Source organism: Equus asinus, chromosome 14, assembly GCF_041296235.1.
Source record: "Equus asinus isolate D_3611 breed Donkey chromosome 14, EquAss-T2T_v2, whole genome shotgun sequence".
In the NCBI taxonomy this organism is placed as follows: Eukaryota; Metazoa; Chordata; class Mammalia; order Perissodactyla; family Equidae; genus Equus; species Equus asinus.
This window is the reverse complement of record NC_091803.1, coordinates 42,365,345-42,381,650: the sequence shown is the minus strand read 5'-3', so window position 1 is coordinate 42,381,650 and position 16,306 is coordinate 42,365,345. Positions and strand designations below refer to the sequence as shown.

Sequence of the window (16,306 nt, the reverse complement as noted above, 5' to 3'; positions counted from 1 at the left end):
TTACGAAAAATTTGAACAGTGATCAAATGCGAAAAGATCTTGGTGTGAACGCCCTTCTGCCCACCCTTAGACCACCGGCTGACAGTTCCTGGCCACATGGGTCAGTGGCCCCTTGGAGCTCTGATGAGCAGGGACCCCTCCTCCGGAAGCTGCAGGCCCAATTTGGCTCAGACAGTCCCAGAGGCCCCTGCGGTCCAGTGTCAGGGCCTCACTCAAGGCTGAAGGCGTGAAGGCCAAGTCAGCACAAGCCTGACCAGCGGCTCAGCAGGCCGCAGCCAAGTGTTAGAGCCTGTGGCGGGTGGCGCCTGCACCGGGCCGTGCAGACAGAAAGTCACCAGGGCAGAAGGTTCTAGTGGACAGCACTAGGTTAGAGCAAAATGGCAAGACTGGCAGGAAACGCTGCAGCTACCCACAAAGACATGGGGCCGTGTGGTTGCAACTTGGCCACATGTGAAACCTATGTTTTCAGTCAGGGGCCCGGTCCGGCTCCAGGGCCACTGAGGCCCCTTCTTCCTCCTCTGCGGGCGGCCCTGCCAATCAGATGGCTCTGAAGCGCCCCAGGCTGCTCTCCCGGCTGATTTGGGGCTCGGAGAGCCAAGCCGACTTCTGCCTGTCCTCATTCACAACTGAGGCTTCACTGGAACGCAGCCTCACGCGTGCGCTGGAGCGCGGCCGTGGCTGCCTCCCTGCTCCGGCAGAGCTGCGTGGTCACCACGGGACTGCCCAGCGCTGCAGAGCCGAGACCCAGTATCGTACACTCTGATGTGAAGGCGGTTTCAAACTTGAGACCTCAGTCAACTACTCACGGATCTCAAGCCCACACGCCAACGCAGCACGAACACATGCGCGGGACAGGGAAGCGGGGAGAGCCACACACGAGGGCAGCCCTGGGGGTCCTTGCTGAGGGAGAGGGCCCTGCAACCAGCCCGTTTCCCCACGCCCAGAACCCCGGCCCAGGTCCCCCTCCGATGGACCCTCGTGTGTCACAGAGCGACTCTGCAGGAGGCTGCCTCACCCTCACCCTCTGTTATAGGCCAACACCACGCCTCCCAGAGGTACAGACTCCTTAAACGTGATCACGTATCTACTCATATAGCAGTGACACCAACGCAGCTGGGGATGCACACTCTCTTCTTGCTGGATGTGGTGGTCCCCATGACAGCTGACTCAGTCTTAGAGAATGCCAAGCAATTCGTTTGAAAGGCGGTCCCCAAGCGCAATGATCAGGGGACAGTGGGAAGGTGCTTAATGCTCCAAGGATGCTCGTGGGCACGTGAGAGTCTACTGTCAAAGATGAAGATGGCAGCCCTGTCCCCTCGGCTGCTCTCGATTTTACGAGGCCATTTCTCCCAGCACAAGGCCTCTGTGTACAAGTCACGGGGATGGCCCACAGTGACCATGAGCCCCTCATTAATGCGACACTGTGGTTCCCAGGGGTGCAGGGTTCTAGGGACTCAGATGGCAGACACATCTTAGAAGGGAGAACGGAACATCCTCAAGGGTCTGGAGGGAGGCCTCTGAAAGGCAGTGGTTTTCTCCCTTTAAAGTTTCATCTCTGGGGGCCGCCTGGTGGCACAGCGGTTAAGTTCACGGGCTCTGCTTTGGCAGCCCAGGGTTCACCAGTTCAGATCCTGGGCACGGACCTACGCACCACTCATCAAGCCATGCTGTGGCAGGCGTCCCACATACAAAGTAGAGGAAGATGGGCACAGATGTTAGCTCAGGGCCAGCCTTCCTCAGCAAAAACAGGAGGATTGGCAGCAGTTAGCTCAGAGCTAATCTTCCATAAAAAATAAGGGAGAATACCAAGTTTCAGTTACCTATGACTATCACCAACCCTCGGCCAAATCTAAAACTAAAAAACCCAACACTTGAACGTTCACTGAAAGACCCACACGTGGCGGGGGATCCTTGCCGGCCTGCCCACGGGAGCTGTCTACGCGCGGGTGGGAGGCAGGCCTCGGGCGCAAAGGCACACGCCACAGTGGAAACCTGGAAACCAAGTCGCTCCGAGGGACAGACCAGCCCAGAGACCAGGAACTGTGCACTTGGCGTGGGCACGAGCCCACGAGGCGAACCGCGGAGGGTCACGTCCCCCCGGGTGCAGCCCTGCCCTGGACTATGCCTTCGACGTCTCAATGTTTCCAGTCACACTTGTACACAGCTCCCTCCTAGAAAACCTTTTATTTCTCAAACACGACTATACGGGGCAAAGAAAACCCCCAAAATCCAAGACAACCCCCACCCCCAACAGAACTGTACATCAGCACTGAATCAGGGCAGACTCTCTCGGCAAAACCCTGTGAGGAAGGAAGGGGCTTCCCGGGCCGAGCCCCAGGGGGAGCGGAAACCCTCAACCTCCACATCACTCACTGAAGGATCATTTTATAGAAAATTTTATTCAACATACAACATTTTCCAGCAAAAAGGCAATATACAGGAAGAGTTGGTGTACACTGCTGCTACAGAAACAAAAAAATACTGGAAAAGGGTGAAAAATAAGTGTGATTTGCTGATTCTATTTTACTGCACTCAAAACTAGACACGCGGCTGGCATGAGCTCCAGAATCGAAGGCCGGGGCGGAAAGAAAACTACACACAATGAATATCCACATCCGTGAGGGCCACCTGCAGACCGCCCGACAGAAAGCCAACCTCCTCCCGGGGAAAGTGTACATGGTCGTTCATTAAATATACAATTTCATTTCTCCTTTTTTTTTCTCTTTTTTATTTTAACTTTTGTACAAAGTCAACAGCTTACTAACCACTAGTGAGCATGCCCTCTTTGCTAAAAGGCTCTCCTGTCTTGTGTCCCGTCTGTTCCACTGGAAGGAAACGCTATTTATAATGTTTTCACCTGCGCCTATGAACTGCTGAGCTCATCAGGTTTGCCGAGAGGCAGCACAGTACACCTTAATTGTATTTAACAGTGTTTGCAATTTAATAAAAAGACCCCAGAACGTCTGTCAGGACTGGATTCAGTGCATCCGCTCTGCAAAGGGGCTGCCGGAGCGGACGGGCTGAGACGGCAGCGGAGGAGAGGAGGACCGAGGAAGGGGCGACGGACGCGCGCTGGAGGACAGAGCTGTTTCTTAGGCCGTGAGTTTCTCTGTTTCGCCTTTACAGATGCACAAAAGGTCATGGGAAGTGTAACTGGAGGAAAGACGGCGGATGAGCCTAAACGTGAGAGCGACGGCTGCAAGGCTGGTGGCCGGGCCCAGGAGGCGGCGGGCAGCTCAGGCCCCTGGGCAGAGGCTGGCGCCCTCCTCTCCCGGATGCAGCCAGTCGCCTCGCATGGTGGTTACCATAAAATAACTCTCATTGGCATCCAAGCTTTATAAAAACACCTTCATTTTGCTCAAAAAGGGCAGTCAATAGATACAGAGAAGCCAAACTGAACAGCCTCGACAAAATAAAATTAACACCAGCAGCAAATCCTCTTGCTGAAGACTTGGGACACGGATCGAGTGCACTGGGCCAAAGTTCTCGGCTGTTAAAAAGGGGCACACACCCAGCTGGGCCTCGCCCTGCACACCGCAGCAGGAGGTCAGTTATGGATTTTAATGGCCTTTTCCAGGTAGGTGTAGCGACTCCTCTTGGGGGCTTTGTTGAAGTGGTCGAGCCCGAGCCAAGGCCGAGGGTGAGACATGTTTCCTGGGGGAGAGAAACAGTGAGACCAAGAGCGGGCCTGGACCCCCGGGCCGGGGGCCACTGCGGACGCCAACCCCGAGGTGTGGGTCCCGGTGAAGCCAGGACTTCTGAGCGCAGGACCACGCAGGGGGAAGGGAACCACAGCCACGGAGCCCCGCAGCGGCTCCCATGGGCGACACAGCCGGACAGCACGCCCGCCACCCAGGGCCACCAACATGGTGACACTGAAGCTCAGTCTGTTCAGCCCCTGACTAACGCATGCCGAGTGTTTCCATCTCTAAAGATCCGTCGGCCGCAGGCTGCAACCGCTCCCTGACAGCTAAGGGAGGCAGGCCTGGGACCCCCGGCTGCGCACACACACGAGCTGGCGCATGAACCCAGGGCCCAGCGCTGGCCTCCAGCCACTTACCACTTGCTCCCGAGACTTAGCTCCCGCTTACGAAACACCATGGGAGGGCTCTTACCAGGCTGAGGCTCGAAATCTTTCAAGTTTACTTCATACTCATCTTCATTTATGTACTGGTGTCGGCCCATCATCACAATGGCAAATTTAAACTGGAAGACAAAAATGAGACCTCCTCCATGAATCCTGGACGTGGGCACAACTCATTCCTCTGGCTAAACAAGTCAGGCTTCTTTATGGTCAAGACGGGAGTGCGCTGCCCGTTAATGACTCACGGCGGCCGAGAAGACCCACCTTTTCAAACTCCTTTTCCTGGATGTCTAGCAGACTCTGAATCCGCTTCATTACTTCTCGGAAATGCTCGCCCTGCGAAGGGTGAAGGACACGTGTGCTCATCTGTGCCACACTGGCAGCTCCCATGGCCAGGCAGATGCCACCAAAGCCCAGGACCAGTCCGGCAAGGCCGAAAACCAAATGCAGCAACGCTCATCTGAAGTGGTAGGAAGCTTCCAGTTTTGAGACGAGATGCTCAGCCTATCACCAAAGCAGCTCACCTGGTGTATCCTCAGCAAAAACGGGATTCCAAATGTCCCAAACACCTCCTTGTGGAAATGTGCCACTGTGACCAGCATCTCGTTCTCCTTATCTATGTCTACCTGGTCCAGAGGTATTTCCTGAGGACAAACAGTAGAAACACAAACAGTTAAGCATCACGCAGTGAATGCAGACAACACACCACATTTTAGGGCCAGCCCTGTGGCCGAGTGGTTAAGTTCACACGCTCCACTTTGGCTGCCCAGGCTTTTACTGGTTCGGATCCTGGGAGCGGACATGGCATCGCTCATCAGGCCACGCTGAGGCAGCGTCCCACGTGCCACAGCTAGAAGGACGCACAACTAAAATATGCAACTATGTACTGGGGGGATTTGGGGAGAAAAGGCAGAAAAAAAATTTATATATAAAACACCACATTTCAATTCTGACTTGCTATTCCAACAAGTTAGCTCGCTCATATTTTTGCCAAAATGCCGTGTTCAAGTCTTGTGAGAACGATAAGAACTCAGAGCCAGAAGATATCCAAGTTGTTAACACTGCGGGTTTTATGAGATCAAATAATGCGTTATTCCCATTACTGTGGAAATTTCAGCAACTCGAACATCAAGAGGGACCCACAGTCTTGATGAGATTTGCTTGGTGGTCTATATTTAACGTTAATTCCTGAAGACAAACACTGTGTAGCTCTACTCCTGTGAGGGATCTAGAGCCATCACATTCAGAGGAGGCAGAACAGAGGAGCGCTCCTGGGCGCGGAGTCTCGGGCAGGGAACGTGACGAGGCTGTGGCGAGGGATGGTGGTGATGCTCGTTAACAGTGTGACATACTGAACCCACCAAACGGTGCGCTTGAAGACGGCCAAAACGGTCAAGTTAATGTTATGTATATTTTACCACCATAAAACATTTACTGTTTTTCAAGATCTGGAAGAATAAAATTAACCTTGAGGATCACTTCAGTGACCGGTACACCAACCCAGGCAAAGCCACTCGGGCAGGTCGACACGATGCTTCACCAACCGGTGGGTGGACTGCCCCACCCACGAGGGCCCCCGGGGGCTCTGGGTGTCTGCAAGGGAGTTACCTCTATTCGAAACGTTCGACTTGTCGCAGGAGATAAACATTCTAACAGTTCATCTTCTTGGTGCACACCAATAATTTTGTAGCTTACAATTTCTAGCAGCCTGTACAAGACAAGGGGGGAGGTGAGCGATAGAAGCTCCTGTGAAAAAGATGACTGATGAACAGTTTTCTCAAAAGAACATTTTTATTATGAAATGCTTCCTGCAATGGTTCTGAACTAGGCGGGCTTGGGATGTTTTCTCGCGCTCTTTAGAGAACAAGATAAAGATCTCATTCTTTTAGTAACATTACGAAGAAGACATTCTGGGAACCAGACAGCCAAGGCTGTCTCGTCCTGCCAGCGGACTGACAGGCAACTGACACGCGAGCCGACTCCCATTACACCCGAGGCTTCTTCCCACGGCCTGGATGGTGGCTACGCTCATCAGGAGCGGCCCAATTTCTCAAATACAACTAGCTTTCCCCAGTTTTGGTTATCATTCTATTTCAACCATATCCTTCCTCTGCTTGGCTTAAACCACCCCTTTTTACTACAAGTGATTCGTATGGGCAGAGAAGGAGGAAGACATGGCCGACTGTGAAATATTCACAGACTGCTGCCAAGGACAGGCTGAAAGACGAGGCTGGCAACAGCGCGCGTGGTTCCGGCCGGGCCCAACTCCCAAGGACAAGCTGCACGCCAGGGCTGGTTCCACCCCCCGCCCCCCACCAGAAACACTTGCCTAAGTTTCCCTGACGCCTTCTCTCCGAGCTCTACAGCCTTTTTACATTCTTCTAGCAGGTCCCGGACACACCCGTGCTTGTCTGGATATAGTGTTATTTCCTAAAAAGGGACGAGACGAAACAAAGGCTTTAAAGAAGACATAGAGGGTTTGCTGCAATGAACCAACTCTGCTCGAGGAGATAAAAGCCTGCAGCCGAGTTTCCAAGGGTCTCCGGCTGGCCCAGCACCTGCCACTTTACCTGCACCCTGACCCCACCCCCGGTGTGAGTTCTCGTGGACCACCTCCCAACCTGAACTCGGGACCCACCCATACCGGCCGAGTTTAAAAGAAAGGCCACTTGGCAAAAGGCAATCACCTTGCCATTCACAGGCCAGCTTCTCCAGGAATCACCCCCCTGCGGGGTCATCTACGGCCTGTCCCAATTCTCGGCACAGTGAGACAGCAGGCTGAGCTAGACCACGGCCCGATGGGGCCTCTGTGCTTCAGCCAACCAGTTCCACCCTGGCGAGAACGTTCACGGCACGTGGCTCAACTCTCCCTCAAAACTGGGGGAGCTAGGAAGGTCCCAGGGGGCAGAGAACTCCTGGAGGAGCCACTCAAAGTGCGGCTGGACACGTCTTCCGGGTGGAACAAGCAAGAGACGCTGGAGTGGCCACGGCAGTTAAGCTCAGAAGCACGCGCCCAGTGGAGTAACAGGTGGCTCTGCTCGCAGGCCTGCACTCACTGAGGCCCAGCTGAGGCAGAAGGGCCTGAGAAAAAACTGCCCAGACCAGGCAGCAGGGCAGCAACGTCAAGATCTGCTGACCGGCAAGAAAGAGCTCCGGAGGGCGGGCAGCCCGATGTGGTCATCGGCCCCCAGGCCTCAGGGTGGCAGGAGCGGGAAGAGAGAGCCCCCCACCAGCCACCGGGCCCATGTTCTCAAACTCTGCGGCCAGACGGCCGTTAGCACACTGTCACTTATGAGGCTTTCTTTTGCTGTTTGACTTTTCAAGGTCTAGGGAGAGAGAAACAATAAACGGGCTCCCAGAAAAATAGAAATTCGTACCAGTTAAACAACTTACCTCTTCCCTAAATTGGCTGTTTAACCATATACACTTGAAACTCCGCCTGTTTTCAAAGTCTGTGATTTTCATCTTAAGCTGTGAAGAAAACAGAGATTCGTTTGAGATGCGCGTCCCCAAAGGCCGAGCCTTCTCTTTAGCACCCAGGTTACGTGAATTTGGACTCATACCTGCTGATAGTAAAGTTTCTTAGGTTGTCTAGGCTTGAAGAACTGGAGAAGATCTCGTAAAGTACCTTCATAATTATGTCTAAGAGGGTTCCCTGGGCCATCCCTATACCTAACGAGAAAACAGCACAGAAACACATGACCTGTTCATTGGCCGCCACAAGTCCCCGTGAGCGAGCACCCAAGCACACCCCTGGCCTCACGCCTACACTTGCACTGTGGACCTGGCACAGGGCTTCTCTCTAACGCTCCTGGTCCCCGAGTCCTAGGGCCCTCTGGCTGTCACACCCGAACGCTCGCTGCAATGGCGACACTGCACACAAAGCCTGGCAGGGACGGACCGAGCGGGACACATGGGAGACGCACTGATGATGTAACTAAAGTCAGTCTGGCTTTAGATGAGGCTGTCAGTTACTCCGACATCTTGGAGTAGCGTGGTCAAGATGTGAGTGGTGGCAAGTCTCTACTCAAACTAAGCAAGAAATGGCATGTCAGGTGAAGTGGCCGGCTACTCGTTACAATTAGTTTCAAGATGTCTGGATGAACCATGAAGAGCATGCAGTCAGACCAGACGCCAGGTGTCCACGCGCGAGGCTTACCCTTGAGATTTAAAAAACTGGAGCAACATGGGGTCGGTGTTGAGCCTCTGTGCGACGGTCTTCGCCACCTGGAAGGGAAAGGAGCAGGAGTCGGACATGCTGGGGAACAAACTGAAAACTGCAAATAAACTTCACCATCACTTATTCTCCTACGTTCTTAAAACAGTGCGACGTGAGCAGGTGAATTTCAACACCCTAGAAATGTACTAACAGGAATAAACTACACTCCTTAACACGTCACCACGGAAGCAGCACACCCGGTGACGGTAACATGTAAAGGGTCCTTCACTTTTAACGGTGAGGTCTCTAGATTTATTTTCTAATTTTTTTAGAAAAATTAAGTTTTTTAATGGTTCACACTTGACATGTTATAACTGAAGTGAAGAGCCGTCACAACCATCCCCTCTGAAACCAAACCGCGCCCAGGGGAGAGGACTTGGAGGGCTGAGAAGGTGCCACACGCTGGGGACGGGGCCGTGAAGGAGCAGCTCCTGACCCCGGGGCGACGTGAGTGCCAACCCCCTCCAACCCCTCCTCCTGACCCAAATCCACCACAGCCTCCCAAGCAGGCATTTTTAACAAGAACTCGGTCCTTGCGGCGTGGCATCTGAAGGGAGCAGAGCATTCGCGGATACCTGAAAATAGTTCATTCTATTGGACAGCGTGACCACGAATCCAGGGTCGTTTGGGATGGTTTTATCACAGAAGGTGACGTCCACACGGTGGTAGAGGTCCCTGAAGTACTCTTTTGCGGTGGGTAACTCACTGTTATCATTTTCGGGGTCATCCCTGGGGGAAAAAGAAGTCTTCAGACTGCAGCACTGTCCAGGCCGGGCTCACCGGCAGAAGACAGCATCACCTCTCAGGCCGCAGCAACGCAGACGGCGGGGTGTGGCGGCAGGCGCACGGCAGAGGCGGCCAGGAGCCCGCCCCAGCTACCCAACGCGCCGGACGAGAAGCCAAGAGAAGGGGCGCTCTGAGCCCCGCACAGCACTGCCTGCTTTCCATTCTTGATCGCGACACAGTAACAGAATGGTGCCCTCCCCTCCCCTGCACACAAGGGCAAGAGCTCAGGATGAAGAGCCGGGCCCACGCAGTCTGCACGTGGCAGAGCCCATTCTCTGCCCAGGAGTCGGCAGATGACCACACCCACACTAAGGCAGCAGGACTGAGAAGCCGCGAGTCTAAAATATTTACCGCCAGGCCCTGCTCTTGGCCACTGCACTGCGCAGCCTCCCATAACCCGTTTTCAGGACTGCCCTGGCCGGACGGCTTCAAGCAAGGGAAAAGCCGAGAGCAACGTCAGTCTGCCTTCTGAGACAGTGTCTGAGATCACAGACCTGCCGGCCTCGCATGCAGGCAGATTTCAGTGAAATGCCTAAGCAGGTGCTGTCTAAGAAATCTCATGTTTCAAGGGAAGGAAAACCACTTTGGTATTGCATAAAGACTTCTGCCACCCTGCTCACTGCAGACATTTTCAGGGAACAAGAGCATTAAGTGATGATAACGTTCACTGGCCCCAATTCCACCCCCAGCGCTGGCCACTTTGGTCAGCATCTTGAGACACAGCAAACGCAAGGCCACTCGGGCTCCAGACACAACTTTGTTTCCTGGTTCCAGGGCTTATGAAAAAAGCTCCTCATATTAGCACAAAGCGGTGAAAGCCTCCGGAAAGTACGTACTTCTGAAACACTATAATGTCACCATCCATTAGTTCATCGAGGGCTTTATCAAGAGACACGTCATAGTCCTGAATTCTCTCTGTTAAATTCGGTTTAACTTCCTGGAGTAAAAAACATGACATGGTTACAATGCAGCGTTTGTGGCTTAACATGGCCGTAACTGTATTTTCTCTACACCCAATTCTATCAGCCCTACGCTTTAAGTAAGTTAAAATGCCAATGGGAAACATTAGCATCCATAGATGTAATAATCGCTGATCCTAAATTGGTTAAAAAAAATCACAAATGTGGTTTTTTGTTACAAAATCTACCATTTTTAATGTAAAACAGTCTACTAACGTGATCCTCAACTCCAGAGTGCCCGAGGTCCCACCAGCTAAACGCTAACAAATCCAGGGCCTGCATACCAACGCCACCCTCCACACACCACCAGCACAGGGACCGTGGAAAGATAAACCCTCCAAACCTCATAGAGGATAAGGCTAGTATCTTGGAGAAATCCTGCTCTGTCACACATAACCGGGAGCAAGTCACCTGGACGAAAGAGAACAAGAACCCGCCGCTGTGAGACCCCCGAGACTGGAGCGCACGGGGCGAGAGGGCGAGTGTGGCCCGCACTTACGTATTTTACAGGATATGGGTGTATAGACGTGCCCACAGTAATTCAAGCTCCGTGTTTTGGGATCGTACATCTTCAGAAACAACATCACATCATCTACAAGGTTAATAAACAGATTTTGTTAGCATCTTACCACTCAGTACGCTGTTTAAAAACCTATCTGTAGGAAGCTTAGTCAGCAGTGGAAACGACAGCTTCCGGCACCTAAAAGCCACCAGGTCAGGTGGGGTCCATTCGAGAGGCTGGTCCTGTGTGCGGCCTCTTTCCAGACGTCAGCCCCGCGGCAAACTCTGCCTCTGAGGCAGCAGATCGGACCGAGTGCAGTGAACTAGGACTCCTAGCCTAAGACCTGGCACTAACTGGCCAGCCGCAGGCTCCCATGGGAACACTTTAACGGCAGTGTCTCTGCCAAACACGTGACCACTTGTAGCAACAAAATCTACCATTTTACAGCAGGCGTCGGCAAACTCCGACCCACGTGTTTGGTAAATTGGTGCTGGACTCCAGTCAGCCTGTCACTGACCCGTTCGCTGGGGCCACTTTCACACTGCAGGGGCAGGCAGGGGCAGGCAGAGGCCGTGGGGCCCACCAGCACGAAATGCGTACTATCTGCCCTTAACAGAAGCCCAGCAAAGCACGGGGGCCGAGACTCAGCATGGAACACGGGGCTCAAGAGAGCTCCCGCCTTCTCCTCACTCCCCGACACCAGAACCCAGCGGCTCCCACTCGGGTTCGTCAAGGAGCCCTGGACACGGCGGGGCTCAAGGAGCACTGGTGGAACTAACCAGGCTTCTCTGCAAGGGACGAACGCTTAACCCCGGGAGTCCAAAGCGACAGTCCACGAACGCACGTCCCCACTCTGAAGGGGTCTGCGTGTGCGGTGGGCACTTACGATCTTTATCAAACTTGGGTAGTGTGGCTCCGCTGGCGGCCAGCTCCGGGTCAACTGTTTCCAGGAATATCGTCCAGGGGTTTTCATTATCGCTGAGTTCAATCATCTAGTGCCAAAGAGACGCTGATGTTAGAGGACGCGAATGGCTGAGAGCGGAATGCTACATGCGAGGACTGAGAAAACGTTCACGTCTGTGCAACTGGGCCAGCAGCACGCACGTGAGGCAGGTCACCACCACTCACCGTTTTATTGCCATCTGCCTCGTTATCTAACATGGCCGGTCGTTTGGTTCCATTGCTCCTGGCTTGCATGGGCCATAATCGAATTTGATCTTGTGGAAATCCCTAGGGGTAAAAAAAAAATTAAATTAAGCCAAACAAAATCAGCCCATAATATAATTCTGAATCAATGTAATGATTCTATGATTCTAACAAAAAAATCATAATTAGAACTCCCCACTCATCTGGACAACAGTGTTCTGCCTTCAGGATCACTAGCATCATTTTAGGGCGCAAAAGTGCCCATTTTACAAAAAGAAAAAAAAACGTGGGGAGATGTGCCTGCAAAGGTGAAGACTCACGATCACATTCAACTTCCTTCACTGGAGATTCTATTGAAAGATGAGGTCAAAGGGCAAAAGCAGGCCCAGCCCAGAAGGAAATGAGCGCAGGTCACTCACCCGACCTGTCGGGCAGTGAGCGGACACAGTGCCGACCCCAGAGGTCAGAAAGAAGGAAGCTGGGACTCAGGAGTCACAATGAACCGTGAGCAGAACGAGCGGCACTCACCATGGTCTGCGAGAGGTTCTGGACAAACTCAGCCAGCGAGGAGTTTTTCAATACTTTGAATACAGTGTATTTCACCTTTTCTTCATCGTACATATCATTTCCTTGGTGGCCACAGAACTGGTCCTCTGCGACTATCTGAACACACGCACGAAAACACAGAACCGAGTTTACATCTGACAACTGACACATAAGATCAAACGCTGGTCAAGACTAAGTTCCAAGAGTGAAATGCTAACAACAGCTCGTCTTCTGCTCCGATGAGCCTCCCTGAGAGGATGCAAGGAGGGAAGTGCCAGAGTGACCTGGAACTACACCAGGGTTTGGAAGAGAGAGAACCTTCATATCCGCGTGGTCACTCCACTCAGCCAGAAGCGCCAGCTGGAAACCCCTGTGTGCGGGGACCCCCAAGAATTAGAAAGCCAGCCCGCACCATGGGCCTCTTTCCCAGGCAGGCAACTGGTTACAACAAATGCCTCTGTTTCCCAACATGGCAACTGAATCCTGCACCCCCAGCACCTGGAAGCTCGCCTCAAGGTGCGAGGCTCCTTCCTGCTCTGTCTGCCCCCGCCCCGCGCCCCGGGCTCTGCTCTCCGTGGCGGCAGCTCTCCTGCTGACGCATCCTCCACTGGGGCCTTTGCTCCTGAGCCCTCTCACTGCTCAACACTCCGACATGTCGGTGCTCTGTCTGAGGCCTAAGTCCTCCTCACTCCACCGCCTTACCCCACAACTGACATCCAGATATTCCATGCCATCGGGGAACAGGCCTGAGCAGTTGCTCAGTTAAAAATGCTCAAGGAGCTGCCCAGAGCGGCACAGGGCAGGACCCCCCCGCCTGTCCGTCAACAACCCCCGGGAAGGAGCCCAAGGTCCCCCAAGCCCCCAGAGCCACTCCCCTCAGCAGGGGCCCCACCGCCCGGGGACCAGAGGGTCACGTGACACTAAAAGGCTAACCTGCACTTGCATGTAGAGATGGGCTTCCTGCCGCTCCTTCCGCTTCTGGGCCTCGATCCTCTTCTCCTCCTGTAATCGTTCCACCAGCTGCTGAGGAATGTCATGGTCGGTGACAGCTTGTAAAACCTCACCTGCAGGACAGATGGCCTTTGTTCACCTTTGTGCAGGTTCTGCTCACCCCTCCTTAGAGGATCCCACTTTCACGTCAGAGTTAACAGAGGCATTCACTCAAGTGGAATTTCTTGGTGCCAGGACTCTAGATCAAAACCCACGAGCCCACCCCAGCCAGCCTCTCAACGTCGTGACTAAGGCAGAAGCGGCGGCGAAGGGGTGTGGACGGGTGACACAGCTGAGGTCCCCGGTAACGCGGCCTAAGCACCCAGCAGTGGAGAGCCGGGGCCGGCGGTGCAGCTCCGCGTGCCGTGGCAAGCGCCCTACTCACTCAGCCGCGACTCCCTGATGTACACCAGCATGTAGGCATTGGTGCAGTGCCGCACGGACAGGTCGTCGTCGTGGCCCCCGTAGTTGTGCTCGATGGCCTCCTCCTTCGTACACCTCGACACCACGTCGTCGTCAAACTTACACCACTGCAAAGGGCATGAGGGGCGTGAGCGGGAGACAGGTGCGTGGACAAGGCCACGACTACCGGGCACTTTGTCCTAAAGGGCGCAACCTGATGCAGCCCTCTTACACATCGTATCTCCCGCCTTCCTCACCCGACACTCGGGGGGACGGCTGATGCTCACCCAGTGGCAACTCTGTCATCTATTCAAACAGCCCGTTTCCACTGACGTTCAATCTACCAATGCCACAACTCTCCACAGAATCAAGAGCCATGGAGAGTGCAGCTAGCCCAGCCAGTGGAACTGAAAGGCTATGGTGGGTCCCAGCACTGACCGGGACATCTGACCTGCTCTCATGACGTGCTATGACAGCAAGTAAGGGCCCGCCTGAGCTGAGTCAGCAGAGCTGGCACCCAACAGTTAGCCGCCCATCTCGTCGTCGTGGACTGAGTCCTTTTAAATGGCACTCGATCCACGGGTAAAGGTTCACACGGGTCTGGTGCTGGGGTCTCTCCATCAGATGCCCTCAGCAAGAGCTAGGCGGGCTCAGCCTGTGCTGTTCCTCCCTGGCCCTGTGCGCTGGGACGCAGACCTGAGACCCGCCTCTGCTCCCTGAAAACCACGCAATGAGCGCCATGGGAACCAGGGAGAGACGGTGCATTATGCAGCACCGACAGCGGGACACACAAAGTAACACGCAACCCACGCCGCCACCCCTGCCCATGCCCAGGCCGTGGATCACTGTCCTCTTGGTATTCATAAGTGGAAAATAAAGTGCCTCGTAGCAGATATAAAGTCCGACTAAAGTCCAATCACTAATTTACTATGCACCTTTAAAGGATCAGTGACTTAATCTACGTGAGAACATACGGATCAATCACAGGCCAGGAAGGACTCGTCCGCCATCAAGGCCATCAGGGGGAAGAGGACAGGCCGCAGGCGCCCGCAGCCTGAGTTCCCTGTGCTGCCGCACTCACCTTGCCATCCCCTTTGGGGTTGAGATACACCACGTAGTGCCCGCCGTGGTTGTCTCCACTGTGAACCAGGACCGCGTGGAGAATGTAGTTGGCAGGGTCCTTAGGGTCTGTTTTTTGCAAAAATTCATCGAGCGGTAACTGTTCAGGGAATTCAAACCTATTGAAAAGCATTTTTAAAGAAATCGCAGTTTCACTTACACGTGAACTATTTCACCTTCAGGCCGTATTTACTGGCCCACACTCAGGTGGAAAGGGAGGGGTGGATCTGAGTGGGGGCTCCATGAGCTACTTCTGAGGTGGCTCCTGCTCATCAGAATGAGTTATTCACATGTCGATAGAAAACCTGACGCCAGACATGAGGAAAATGCCTACCAAGCAGAGACACCTAACAGGTTTTAAGTTCAAATTCAAAGATATTACACAAGTCAGTCTTTGTGGTAAACACAGCCTTTTCCAGGAAGTGGGTAATTCCGAATGTATTAATGAGTGACTGATGGTCCGGGACTCAGACCACTAAGGATATCCTGCAGGTTTGAGAAAGGTGGAAAAGATAAAGTTGGAGACGGAAAAAACGTAAAAAATAATCCCCACCCTGTGATTTCTAAAGACATCCTGAACTCGACTTGTTTTTACATTACTGGCTCCATAAACATTTTAATTACACGGTCAAATTCATCATCGGGAGTGCCCCGAGGCAGGAAGGGAGGGACAGGAGGTGAGGACGGAGCGGCAGAGCATGCGCACTGGGCACTGAGGGGCGGCCGCCACACAGCGCCAGCCACCCTGCCCTCGGGAAATCTGGCTCAGTGCTGCCAAATGTTCTGAATTCCTAAAAGATGCCAGAAATCTGGACTTTTATGGGAAATCTCATGATTTTTTTAAATATTGGCAACTAATTCCAATAAAAACAAAACTAAGGTGAGGACCTATAGAAACACACCAGCAGGCAGGACATGGTCTGCAGGCTGCCCACCGGCTGGCTTCTTATCTGCTCCACAGCGAAGGCCCGCAGGTGCTGGTCACCTGACTGGGGCCACCTTCTCCCTCGAGTCTACTCCACATGGCTGGTACTCAGCCCGATCAGGGGAAAAACTCTGCATTCTAAAACTCAGCACCGACTCAGACTAGAAAACACTGGAGAGGCCTATTTAACAAATCCACTGAAATCAACGTCTACCTCTGGGGGAAGGCAGAAAGTGCCCTCTCCTCACACGGACTCCCATTTGGCCCCGGGTGGAGGGGACAGGGTTTCTCGAGAGGGATACGGAGGGGGCACCTCGAAATCTCCTAGTGAAATGACCCCTTTAAAGAGAGTTTGTGGACACCGACCACAGCCCTGAGGCGAAGCCCCAGCAGGACGGCGACCACGTCTCCATCTCAAGCCCGCCCCAGATTACCTGTCGTTGATCTTGATGTTTTGGTCCGTCTGAGGGTCATACATGAACCTCATCAGCTGCAGATGTAACACTGGTGGCAACGTTAGGAATTTCACACCTTTCTCTGCTTCCTGAACACAGAAAAAGAAATGCACGTTTAGTTCGCCTCTGCTTGAGGCAATGAAAGCAATAGTGTTTCCGAGAGTGGGACACGC

At 53.5% G+C, this 16,306-nt stretch overlaps 1 protein-coding gene across 2 annotated transcripts in view; it reads right to left on the bottom strand.

Annotated features, from left to right (window-relative positions):
• Nucleotides 1-2,380: 2,380 nt before the first annotated feature.
• Nucleotides 2,381-16,306, bottom strand: part of USP7 (ubiquitin specific peptidase 7) — a 61,988-nt gene continuing 48,062 nt past the window's right edge. For both annotated transcript variants that reach the window (XM_044746446.2, XM_014849947.3), the window contains 20 exons: nt 16,113-16,222; nt 14,716-14,872; nt 13,618-13,762; nt 13,176-13,306; nt 12,225-12,359; nt 11,679-11,780; nt 11,437-11,542; nt 10,548-10,640; nt 10,392-10,459; nt 9,926-10,026; nt 8,879-9,032; nt 8,244-8,311; nt 7,648-7,756; nt 7,478-7,555; nt 6,414-6,514; nt 5,693-5,792; nt 4,609-4,728; nt 4,349-4,420; nt 4,116-4,206; nt 2,381-3,654 (listed from right to left, as the gene is read on the bottom strand). In XM_044746446.2, coding sequence (XP_044602381.1) covers nt 3,548-3,654; nt 4,116-4,206; nt 4,349-4,420; nt 4,609-4,728; nt 5,693-5,792; nt 6,414-6,514; nt 7,478-7,555; nt 7,648-7,756; nt 8,244-8,311; nt 8,879-9,032; nt 9,926-10,026; nt 10,392-10,459; nt 10,548-10,640; nt 11,437-11,542; nt 11,679-11,780; nt 12,225-12,359; nt 13,176-13,306; nt 13,618-13,762; nt 14,716-14,872; nt 16,113-16,222 — 2,148 coding nt within the window. In that variant the 3' untranslated portion in view covers nt 2,381-3,547. The remainder of the gene's footprint in view (nt 3,655-4,115; nt 4,207-4,348; nt 4,421-4,608; nt 4,729-5,692; nt 5,793-6,413; nt 6,515-7,477; nt 7,556-7,647; nt 7,757-8,243; nt 8,312-8,878; nt 9,033-9,925; nt 10,027-10,391; nt 10,460-10,547; nt 10,641-11,436; nt 11,543-11,678; nt 11,781-12,224; nt 12,360-13,175; nt 13,307-13,617; nt 13,763-14,715; nt 14,873-16,112; nt 16,223-16,306) is intronic.